The sequence below is a fragment of the Centroberyx gerrardi genome, chromosome 17, assembly GCF_048128805.1.
Source record: "Centroberyx gerrardi isolate f3 chromosome 17, fCenGer3.hap1.cur.20231027, whole genome shotgun sequence".
Classification (NCBI taxonomy): domain Eukaryota; kingdom Metazoa; phylum Chordata; class Actinopteri; order Beryciformes; family Berycidae; genus Centroberyx; species Centroberyx gerrardi.
The window spans coordinates 9,918,012-9,930,613 of NC_136013.1; the positions used below are offsets into that span (position 1 = coordinate 9,918,012).

At 41.2% G+C, this 12,602-nt stretch overlaps 1 protein-coding gene across 2 annotated transcripts; it reads right to left on the reverse strand.

Annotated features, from left to right (window-relative positions):
* Positions 1-1,082: 1,082 nt before the first annotated feature.
* LOC139914015 (26S proteasome regulatory subunit 10B) lies at positions 1,083-7,570 on the reverse strand. 2 transcript variants are annotated; one of them, XM_071902196.2, is made up of 14 exons: positions 7,448-7,570; positions 6,454-6,533; positions 6,323-6,362; positions 6,161-6,213; positions 5,936-6,003; positions 5,293-5,407; positions 4,865-4,952; positions 4,665-4,726; positions 4,072-4,195; positions 3,226-3,287; positions 2,907-3,027; positions 2,287-2,367; positions 1,929-2,000; positions 1,083-1,830 (listed from the first exon to the last, which is right to left on the reverse strand). In XM_071902196.2, the coding sequence occupies exons 1-14, from the start codon at positions 7,530-7,532 to the stop codon at positions 1,712-1,714; spliced, it is 1,170 nt and encodes a 389-aa protein (XP_071758297.1). In that variant the 5' UTR covers positions 7,533-7,570; the 3' UTR covers positions 1,083-1,711. The 2 variants fall into 2 exon arrangements, with proteins under 2 accessions (XP_071758297.1, XP_078145515.1); XM_078289389.1 differs by lacking the exon at positions 6,454-6,533 and having other exon boundaries at positions 7,448-7,541.
* Positions 7,571-12,602: the final 5,032 nt, after the last annotated feature.

Sequence of the window (12,602 nt, forward strand, 5' to 3'; positions counted from 1 at the left end):
AATGACAGCCTCGCCTCCGCTTGAATGACAAAACCACACTGATTCGCCATTAGGCAGTCCGTGACGTTTATCCAAATGAAGGGGGGGGGGGGGGGAGAGAGAGAGAGAGAGAGAGAGAGAGAGAGAGAGAGAGAGAGAGAGAGAGAGAGAGAGAGAGAGAGAGAGAGAGAGCTCCCCTCCCTGGGCTCATTCACAAATATATTCCAAGGGCAAGTCAATGTCTGCATATTTCAATAAAAATGAATGAAACCAAAACCAGTGTTCCTTTCTTAAATTTATGTATCATAAAAAATGAGGAGGGCAGATTGCAGATTTATACAGTTTGCATTGCTTCCTACTTATTTGAGAGCTGCCAAAATTATGACATCCTTCAAGCACATACGAGCCTCATTCTCCACGAATAAATCTTGCAGTCAGGAGTTTTGACACAGCTGGCCTTCACACCTTGCAAATGCCCGGTTGCTTTTGCCCAACACACACTGTGAGTTTGGCTGTGAGGAAGCAGGTGCAGAGGACAGTTTAGTGTTTTAGGAGTAGATGGTAGACAGTGAGCAGGCCTCTACTGCCACCTTGTGCCCGAGTTAGGACGATTTGTGGCGCTGTATGTTATCTTCGGTCCAGTTTCTCAGCTGTCTCAGTCTCAACATATTGCATAACACTGAGCAAAATTCCCAAATTGGGGCAAGAATCTTAAGTCTAAACAAATCTCTGGCTAAGTTGGTTCACAACTGTCTTCTGATGGTTTCATTTAGTTGCATCGGACTGTCATTACTTCAAAGGAACTGATTGCCGTGCTAAATGAAAGTAAAACTGAAGCCAGATATTTTCAAGCAAATAAATCATTGGTATATCTTCCCAGCTTCATCCTCCCTTTTTAAAGTAATCAAAATGTTTGCAGCCTCAAAACACATTTTAAGACCCATGTTTACTTAGGATTTACTAGGATGTATATGTGGCGGGGGTTAGCCTTTATTTCTCATCTGGATTACAAACCGAGCCTTGGAAAGGCTTTGGTATAGTTCATTATAGCAGGTAGAGAATGTAATATGGTCTCTTCAAATAACAAGCTGCAAACTGACAAGTTTCACCCATATTCAGATATTTTAATACATTTTTTTTTTTTTACAAAAGTCAAATCAGGTTCTATGGTGCCTCAGCCAAAGTGCATGTTCATCTGAAAATATGTTTGAAAGCATGACAAAAAGCATGACAATTCTTAAAGGTTTTCCTCTTCCAAAGGTTTAACAATTTGTTTCATATTGCTGAATCTGAAAGTCATTGGTGGGAAAGATGGTTGATACTGTATTTGGATATTTTACACAAAAAAACAACAACACACACACAAAAAAACAATGCTGCAAGGATGTCTATATGAGGAAATACATTGTACATTAAGACAAAGGGCAGTTATCTACCACCTTACTCTGAAGACCCAAAGATTAATCCTGCTATCTGACTCAAACACAACATGAAGAGTTCATGTTGTCATTCCCACCATGGAAAAGTTAAGACACTTACTTTTACAAAATGATTGATGGTGAATTTTAAGTTATTAGCCATCTTGATAGCCTTGGCTACAAAACAATGATGATTGAGAGAACGTCATCAATGGTAATCAGGTAACTTATAATAATAATATTTAGGAATGAGGCCTTTCATGAACAGTATATCCTTAGATTTTCCCAGATGGTCTTCCTGGTGGCACAAAACATCACACGGGTTTATAATCCAGCTTGGACTCCAGCTTCTTGGAATCTGCCACCTTGCGAACGGCCTTCATGAAATCTTCCTGGGTGACGTACTCATGATCCGCACGGATGGCGAACATGCCTGGGCAACAGGTAGAGTATCAGACAGTGAGGAGATATGATTGGATGAGCATAATAATACAACCAGTGCATCTCGCTTTTATTGAGGTAGATACAGACCTGCCTCTGTGCACACGTTTCTTAGGTCAGCGCCATTGAATCCATCAGACAGCTTCACAATTGCTTCATAATCTAAAGGAGAAATTCAACATGTCATCAAAGAAAGAGCCATGAGAGAATTACATGCAAATATACATAGAAATTACATAGAAATATGAGTTTGATTAAATAATAACATAGACCTCTGCCATAGTGATGAGGAGATACACAAACCTAAGGCTACAACATTATGGCAAAACTAATAATCCCGATTTATTTTGCTAGATATTGTGATCACAATAATTCACCATGATTATTAGTCCAAGCGCATGGACTTCCATAGTGAAAAACCTAAAAATACCCAAATTCCAGGACTGACCTATTTCTCCGTGCTTGGTAATTGGGCCAGAGTGAATCTTCAGAATGTCCAAGCGTGCCTGCTCATTAGGAAGCTCAATATCTGCAAAAAAAACACAAAACTCTGAAACTCTTTGTGAACAAAAAATGTGACCAATATAGCTAGTTAAAAGGAAAAATCCACCCTCCATATTCTTACAGTTAGATATCATCAGTTCATGATGTTCAGTTCATTCCAGGAGTTATTTTGTGATATAATTTACTTTTCTGGTGTACTTTCCCTCAACCTGCCTTGTCTACTTCTACTCCACTTAGTGATTTCCCAGAAGGACTTTGGACAAGCACCAGAGAGCGGGCCTGAACTTGTTGCATTCAGCTGTGAGTTATACATGTAGGTGGAGAGAGTGATAGTAATAGTGTAGTAAGAGCGGTAGTTTTCCACTCCACAAAAAATGAAAGTTGCTCCGCTGGTCTATTGAAGCTACTGCCGGAGGAGAAACTGCTATCTCTTCCTCTTCTACGATGGATTTCTCCCTGTGTGATTGTTAGGGATGTATTGAAAGTGTGTGACAGGAAATTTCCTAATTTAGAGATCCAGTCCAATGGCATAATTTACAATAAATGGTTAAAGATGTGACGTACGAATCTTGCGATCCAGTCTCCCCGGTCGCAGTAAGGCAGGGTCCAGTGTGTCCGGCCGGTTGGTCGCCATGATCATCTTGACTCGGTGCAGGGTGTCAAAGCCGTCCATTTGGTTCAACAGCTACAGCAGACACACAACATGGAGAGAGTTAGCACTGATAAACAAGCAGATTACTATACAAGCTATAACTGCAGGAATAAACATCTGGGAAATAAGGAAATTATGCAGAAAACTTTAACATTAATTTTATAAAGATGACCATCTTCAAAAATAGATAATAGAAATCTATTATGATATGGCAGTAAAATGCAAACTCACCTCCATCAGAGTTCTCTGAATCTCTCTGTCAGCTGATGTTCCCTCTGAGAAACGACGGCCACCTACAAATAAAAAAAAAAGGTTCCAGAAGCAGAAAGGCTTTGGCAAAGAGTCAAACTATTATGACTACTGCTTGAAATGTATGGGATTCCGTTAAACAAAACAACAAATGTGTGTTGAGAGTACATTGGTTTATATATAGGCTACAAGTTAAAGGATACGGCTGGTGTTTATAAATACATTTCTTATCGTCAACAAATCCTATGAAAATAACAAAATCAACAATGCGTTTGCTCTACTCCCGTTACTTTCCGACTTCCCACGTTCCCTTTTTAGCCTTCAAACCGGAAGTCATTGGCTCCACTTGTAAGCTAAAAGCCTTTAAATACAGCTCACAAAGACATAGTTTACATTTTAAAAATCGCTAACTGTTACTACGAAAAGTCAGGCTGTTGAAGTTATTACCAAATCAAATGGGAACAAATTCTTCATTACGACGTGGACTATTTTCTGTGCTACGGAACTACTTTGCTAAGATGGAAAACGTGTTTACGGTCGGCTTATTAAGTTGTTTGAGGAAAAAGTCGGCTGGCCCGGTGCATCGTGATGATGAAATATGTTGCCCAGAGCAGCAGCATGGCTCTGTGACGAGTTTTTAATCGTTTTTTTAATACAAGGGAATTCTATGGCTGCTGGGACATGGCTTTATTGGACACTGGCTACATGGACGAGACTTGTTAGCAAAACAAATTCATTGCTGATTTTGCTATTTTCATAGGATTTGTTGACAGTAAGAAATGCATTAAAAAACAACAGCGTTATCCTTTATATATTTTGTTTATTTACCAATGGCATCAATCTCATCCATGAAGATAATACAAGGCTGGTGGTCTCTCGCGTAGTTAAACATCTCTCTAATTAGCCTGGCGCTCTCTCCAATGTACTTGTCCACAATGGAGCTTGAAACCACCTGAGCATATGATGGAGAGTAAGAAAGAGAAAAAAATGAGTGAAATGGTGAGAGTGAATTATTTTTTGTTTCTTCACTGAGGAAGATGGTAGGAAAGTTGAGAGTAGAGGAGGCACCGGAGAGAAGGTTCTGGTGGGATCGGATAACATCTATGACAATTTTGACAGCAACTAATACATAATAAAGAAAGTTGCACAGTCTTAACTTCCTTACTATGTTTTTTAATAAGGATCAACATTTCGGTACAAATGCCTTCATCGGGATGCCCGTTCTTGCCAAAACGTTAGTCCATATTAAAAAAAACACAGTAAGAAAGTTAAGACTGTGCAACTTTCTTTTCCTTTATTATGTCCTAGTTTTACATGAGTCTGCACCTCTTTAAGTTTTGGGTGTGCATCCACTTTCAGCAAGTACATTTTGACAGCTAGCAATGGTCTAATTAGAGATCAGAGAAAGAGCACAGCTTCACCTTTAAGAAATTACAGTCAAGTTGGCTGGCTACTGCTCTGGCCAGAAGGGTCTTCCCAGTTCCTAAACATCATGGGACAGAAAAAAGCAACAACTGAAAACTGTCTGTCACTATTGGAAAGATAACAACATTAAATGCTAGGAAGCTTTGCTCTTGAGACACTAAATGTTGAGGTGCAATGGAACAAAGTGGCTTCTCACCTGGGGGTCCGTAGAGCAGGCAGCCTTTAGGAGGAATGATGCCAACTCTCTCGAACAGTTCAGGGTTGGTTAGGGGAAGTTCAATCACCTGCAACAAAACAGGCACATCATCAACTCAGGTGATGACAAACTGATAATGGGACATTATATTACAAACCAGGGTAACAAAGTAACTTCTTTATCACAGGGCATTTTTTGCCTCCTTGATCTGATCCTTTTCAGGGGCAATTTCACAGAACTATGAAATAATACATTTGCATTGGATACTGGTAAATACACACTTACTTTTGTACCACATAAATCATAATATACCATCACATAAACAGTAACAATCAGAGGTAATTTCTCTTCAACTGTACTATGAATGATTGAAATGAAAAAGCTATTTTATTCTTGTATTAAGAGTAGCTCTGTGAAATGCAGCATACCTCTCGCAGCTCCCTGATCTGCTCAGACAAGCCTCCAATCTCAGAGTAGGAGACGCTGCCTGGGTCTTCATGTGACATGTTGTAAACCAGCGGGTCCACCTCTCTAGGCAGGTACCTGCATGAGACCCAAACATCTGAATTAACAATACACAGATTCTCATGTGATGAGCTCTTATGCCATAAACTAGAGGGACTATAGAAACCTGTCTTGTATGCTGTATATGTATGTCACAAGAACTTACAGTATATAATGGAGCTTTTCTCCCTACCAGTGTACGTAGCCTCAGATTTACAGACAAAGCTCTCTTGACTTTTCCTAAGTCTAGTTTAAAGTCAAAAGGTGATTCAGCATTTGCAACCAGGGCCTCAAAACTTTGGAACAACTTACCTGAAGAAATATGAATACCTAACTGTCTTCTGGCGTTATTACTTTCTTTTTTTGTGGTCTAATATTCTCTTTCTTTTGTTTCTGTTCTCTTTCTTTTGTTTCTTTTGTTGCTGTTTTACTCTATATAAAGTATTTAGTAACTTTGTTTCAAAAAGTGCTATAAAAACAATGTTTATTTTTATTATTATTACTATTAGTAGTATTATATACAAGATTTGATAATTGACAATCTGCACCATCAGCAATGCTACTCACCTCATAATGGTCAAAGTTGTCATGTCCAAGGCAACTCTGGTACCTGGTTTAAGCATGGCTTTGTCCAGCTGTATCACAAGAATAGGACACTTCAAGTTAGCTGCTGCTCTGCATGAGAAATTCATGCACAGGACTTGACAGTGTGATCAGACAGAGCAAGAGAGTATAAGCTGCCTTTGTGCATTCATACTGATACGGATGAGACAAATAATGGCCGCTGCCTACCTGCCGTCTGCAGCCAACAACATATCTTGGGCCATTAGTTGCCTTGACAATGACTGTGAGAAAAATCAAAGGTCAGAGTCAGTTTGATAGGTCAGTCTGAAGGGAAGAGACAAGTATAAATCACACTGAGACATTAACATTAATAAGGAAGTTGTGACTTACATTTCTCCTCTGTTAACTGTTTGAGGACCTCGCCAACAATCTAAAGAATACAGAAACAGTTATTGATGGGAAGCAAGAAGTGATGGCTGAGTAGGCCTATTGAATAGATGGCAACAAAAGGCTTCTCTTGCCTGTCCAACACTCTGAAGTGCTTTCAGATCATTTTCGGACTTTTCATACTGTTTGGTCTGTTCCCTCAGCTGCTCACGTACTGTGGATTGGATGGGGGTTAAAAACACACACACTCAGCAACAGCTAGCCAACATTATATCCTTAAATCCTCTTGCCAAGACGCTGAAAGTGTTGACAGCTCGCTGCTGGCTGGCAAGATCATTAGCAACAAGCCAGGAGAGGTGAGCTGTTCTAAAATCACTTAAAAGCACTGCATCATTTGGATTATTGCTATTATAAAAGAGCAGTAACATCTAATGATTAAAAAGAAAACGCAAATGTTCAAGAAATTGTATTATTAAACGGTAATTAAAACAAAAATAATGACTTCTTAAACTGAGCAATATTGGTCTTGAACTGCAGCTAAACCAAGAGGTTGCTGATGCTGCATTCACGTCATATGGGAGCCGTGGGAATGTAGACCTTGTTTGCTCCACAGAAAAATCCAGAAAGTAGCTGTGTCCTGCAACAGAATTATTTATGCGTTTCCAAACTGTCTTTTGTTCATTTTATTTTAAACGAATATGCCATTCCCTACACCTGACTACAGATATTTCCTTGTCGGTGACGTTCAGAATTCAGGAAGTGGGATAATTGCCAATCAGAACTGACGCTCGTGTTGCGTCCATTAAAGCTAACTTACTAGCATAGATTTTAAATCGGGACACCTCGCCACGGCCGCTGCGGTGTGCCGAGACAACTTAGCAAGGGTATGCTAATATACTAACATGCTAATACGTCTTAAAACCAAACGTCTGTTAAATCAACGGCTCCCTAACAAGAGGAAAAAGTTGCCGTTGACACAGATAAAAGCAGCCACTGACATGGGCAGCTGTTGTTTTGGTGACACTGACGCAGCAGTGCTACACAGCTGGAGCTAACGTTAGTGAAGAAGATGCTGCTGCTACAACGCATCGCATTGACACTCATGCTAACAGCGAAAAAAATACGTACACTCCTTAAGACGCCCGTCAACTTCTTTATGTTCAAGCAGTTTCTTTCTGTAGTCTTGCAGTGCCTTCTCTCTCGGATCCACCATGTTGCTGCTGTGTGTGTCTGTGTTGTTGTGCAGTTGCGCGGGTTAGCGGCGCCCCCTAGCAAGGAGTGGGCAAATAACAGTCAAAATGGAAGCAAAGACAGTTATTTGGAAAGATCCATTGACACAAAATGGCCACAGGATACCGCTAGTGTCTATGAAATACGGGAAAGTATGGGACTCCACATATGACACCAACACCACTTTGAAATATAAAAGCTAGATTAATGGTGTTCTCTTTGCTTGTTTTTAGAAATATATTAATAGTAATAAATATGCATGTTTGTGACCAATTTATATTTGCATTAAGATATTTGTTTAAGTTGATCATACTAAACTACCGCCACCCCACTCATTTCACACCTTGAATTAGCTGTTTTTGAGCATTGCAGTGTACTCTACTCTTGTTACAGGATTTCCAGTGACTGTAAAAAGCTTCTTTCAAAATGTCATCCATTGGAGACAAATAATCATAATTATTACAACTATTTTGAATCGTCATATTAAGAAGTTTAGGCCTATCTAGTTTTTAGCAGGCCTATCCTTAATTTTGCAATCTAAATAACTTTTTGTCCGCTTAAATTCCATCAAGCATAAGTCCAATAGGAGTCACTTTTTTGTGGAAAACAACTTTTGGAGTGCGATGGCTTGTTGAATTCAAATTCCCATCCAGCTCTAAACTAAACACAACCTTCAGTGTTTGGAGGGATGTTTGTGTGGAAGACTTCAGGGCTTGGATGCTCATTTTGATGCTTCACTGTACACTAACCAATCAGTACTTCTGGCTACTGTAACTGCCACATCCCATTGCCTCGATATTTACCGCTGTCACCGTTCTTACATTGCAAAATTACATGACTTGCTCTGAAAACAAAACAGAACAAAAGAATGAGATCAATTGTTTCCACTTCACAAATGCGGCTCAGCTTGTCTCGAGATCTTGAAACAAGTGGAGAGAGCTGCCTTACTTCAAAATAAATAAGCCCACTACTGGTGACATGCACCGGAAAAAAGTGAAATGACCTCATTGTTCAGATTGTTACGCTGGCTTTCAGAAGAGTAAGAGAAGGACTGAGGTCAGGATTAAACGAATTGTTCAAATGATAATTTTGCAGTGTATCCCTGTGGTGTGAAGTGACACTTGGCATCAGCATTCTTTTGATCTTCTCTTTTCCTACACTGCCCTCCTCTGGTGGCTGAGTATGATTATATTAGAGCACTCAGTCACCATATCACAGAGTGTAGTTAAGTAGATCCTATTTGCTTCTCTGCCCATCTCTCTGAGGCACACACACACACACACACACACACACACACACACACACACACCTATGTATTTCAGCAGACGGGTCAGAGCAGGCAGCAGGTTCAGTGTCTTGCTCAAGGACACTTTGACTGGGATGGACAGATTGGCTGTAGGGACTGACCCTTTGACCTTCCTGTTATGGGACCTGTAGAGGCCTGTAACCGTCTCTCTTACCATCAGGCCTCCTTGCTGCCCCATCTAATAAACCCTATGCCAATGAAAAACAACTCTAATTGTTCACGTGAATAAGTAAAAACTCATTGATTAACCGAAAAGTTGTGTCGGTTATCTTCAAACATGGTGCGTAGGTCTTCCTCTCCATATAGCCTATCTATTTTCCTCATTCTAACTATTTGCTCTTGGCATATTGTTGCCAACAATTCCTTACTTCAAAAGTAATTAAAGAAACAACATGTATTGCTAGTATATAACAACACTGATTGGTATTTTCCTTGCTTAGCTTGTTTTTCCTCTGAATGAAACTACTGTAGGTTTCATTATCAGTCAGTCAGCTGGTAAAATGTGCATGGATCAAGTGCAAATAAATGACCTAGACTTACAGCAGAAAAGCTAGTATGCACGTTTACATGTTTTTATTTATTTTCCAGCTTTTCAGAATTTACAGGACAGAAAATAAATGTAAATTTGTGTGTTTAGTCAAGTTGAAAAGGAAATGCCAGAAATGAATGCGAGGATACAAAATTCAAATTGAATTATTTAGAAAAATATTTACCCCACTTAGATTTAATTCCTTTAGCAGCGGAAATTTGCTCATCATTTTGTATCATTACCATTTTTGCAGTCAAATTACATGCAGGCGCTTACATGTACTCCATTACATAACATCATTTAGATAGCTCAGCAGCTGCATCCTATCTAGTAATTAGGATGCTGGGGTCCATCTTTTTTTATTTTGTGACTGAAATGGAACTTGGCAGGTTGAGAAAAAAAGTTCCACTTGAATCACCAAAATCACTAAATATATAAAAGTTCCCAAAACAACCCTAACACCACTTTATAATTCTTAGAATAATTTTTCTTGGGCTACTCTAAATGGCTGAAAGGTGAGAGGAGCAGGAAGACAAACTGATCCTGAACCTGTTGTTAGAGAAAGATGGTGATCAGAGCAGTCAGTTCCTTCCTCTGGAGCGGTACTTCCTGAACATGGCGCCCCCTTCTGCTCACTTTGGGCATGTGCAGGCCAGCTGCCCTGATCGCTGCTCCACATAAACAGCTGCACATCTGGGCAGGCAGGGACGCCTCGGGGGAGCAGAGGGGAGGCTGAGGACCGACCGCACGACGTGTAAATGAACGAGGCCCTGAAGGGGACGGCAGTCGACAAGCACCCGTTGTCCTCTTGGCCGCTTTTCCAAGGAGGCTTAAGTTTCCTCCATGGGGCTCTGAACATTCCAAATGGAGCTTTTTCCTTCATGGTCTTTTTTCTTCCTCTTGTTCTTGTCCTTCATCATCATGGGTCTCTGCTCTTGCTGATTGTTATGTGAGGGAGAGGGAGGGGTAGCCTGCTCATTGCTCATTGTGTGTGAGCTACATGGGTGAATTTGAAGCCTTATGGTTAAATAGCTTTGCCACTCTAGCCATCATTTCAAGCATCATTTTGAACAGAAACCTATCAGAGGGGGACTGTATGCACAAATGATCAGTGAAAGTGTTTAACACTCTTGGCAATCTGCAGCAATGCTTTTTATAAGAGTCAGGAAATACATTTTTGCAGGGCTTTGAGAGGATGTCTCCTCCCACATTAGTTTGAGTGTTTCCATGTACACAGTGTTTTTTCATTGTATGTGTTTATGTCCATTAGAGTAAGCATGTGCAGGCCTACAGGCCTGTCCTGTGCAGGGACACTGGTGAGTGTCTTTTTTTCATGCGTACATGTGTGTTTGTGCATGTGTGTTGCTGAGGGACATCTGATCTCCGTGCTCGCCGCACGCCACGCTTGCTTGCAGGTGGTCTGTCCGCACTTGGGGGCCAAGCAGATTTAATATTTCATAGGAACACAGCACGCCCCTGGACGCCATCATTGAGTCCACATGGCTGGCCGGAAAGCTGCTCTGTGAACACTTGGCTGAAATATGCGGCCTGCCAGCCCCCTCTCCACCATGCTGCTCGCTCACTTGCTGGGCCTCACAATTAAAAGCTAGCCACAGCTACAGATGTTGGCAGCTGTCTTTAACCCATTAGATGCCACTCTGTAGTTACAGTTTGCCACTCTTCACTGTGTGACCTGTTGAAAGCTGGGGAGAAAGGTTGTGTAATTGCCAAGACTTTGCACAACTAGTAGTATTGGTTTAGTGAAAAGAGAGATCGGATGTGGGAGAAAAAGTAGAGAAACAGAGAGCGAGCAAGAGAGAAAAAAGAAAGGAGGAGTGCTGGAGAGATGAGAAAGAGAAAGTTGCGAGAGCTGCCTAAAGCGTTTCGTTGTGAGAGGTTCCAGGCAGAGTGTGCTAGCTAAGCCTTCAGCTATTCCAATTTTAATGCCTCCTCCACCTTTATACACCATATAAACAGGAAACCCAAACCAAACATGTTTATGACCGCATTGCAAAATCCGAGTTCAGGTCCGTATTTCATTCACCATTCAACGGATTCCAGTGAGACCGATGCTTGTTCAGTGTTTGTTGTAAGAGGTTGAGCACATCATGTATGGTGTGGAGTTGGAATTTGGCCAAAGAGAACAGAGGGAACTTCACCAGCACCATTATTCAACAAGGTCAAACCCGATTTAGATTTGGAACCAAAGCCAAAACAGGGCATCTTGAAGCTGTTAGGAAACTATTCCGGATCTTAAACAGACCAGGGGGACTGTGTACATCTCCCTAATTGCACATGTCAATTTATGTACAAGCGCTTGGTTTAGTCAAGCTCCATTACTCCCCTCCCCCCCCCCCCCCCTCCCTCCCCAACTCTATTGCTCTTTTCTCTCTCTCTCAAACTGTTTGTCTGTCACTATCTCTCTTTCTCATTCTCTTTCGCTTTCCCTATCTTGCACACACACACACACACAAACACAAACACAGCTTCCGGCACATGAAAATTCACAGAGTTTCAGTGTGTGCAGTCTCAGTGTTGCAACTGGTGTACTCACACACAGGCACAGAAACGCTCACTCACACACACACACACACACACACACACACACACACACACACACACAAAATGTTGGAGCAACCCAACAACAAGTCACTGAGACAAACCATGTCAGCTCACAGCTTGACAGCTTGTTAATGTTGTGTGACTTCTCCGGGAACAAAGGATGCATTGCAGAAACTCAAGACTGCATGTAATTAATCCAATCCAGGCAATAACTCTCTCAAATATTTACTGTATTCCACTATCAGCGGTGAGGGAGACAAATGAAGAGCCTGACAAAGACCTCACACATCCATGGGAGTCTGCCGGTTCCTACGGTGAGGAGAGCAGGTGAAAAGAGGTCCTTACTCACCTCCCGACCGTCCGGTACAACGGCCCGTGTAATGTTTTAACACACTGACCGTAACCCTTCGGGGACCTTACTACAATAATGTTGTCATCTCCTGGTTTGAGAGTGGAGGCTGACACAACCGTCCACCGTCCATGGGAGAGTGACCAAAGCAAACACAAAGCGTCGTTACTCCAGAGTCATGCGGCTCTTTCCCTGTGAAGTTCGCTCCTGATGACCTCATACCATGTAACCTCGTGTCTTGTTCACAGCTCTTGCTTAATGGACATTTGAGTTAAATAATGTAGACGTATATTTCTCAGATTGTTAA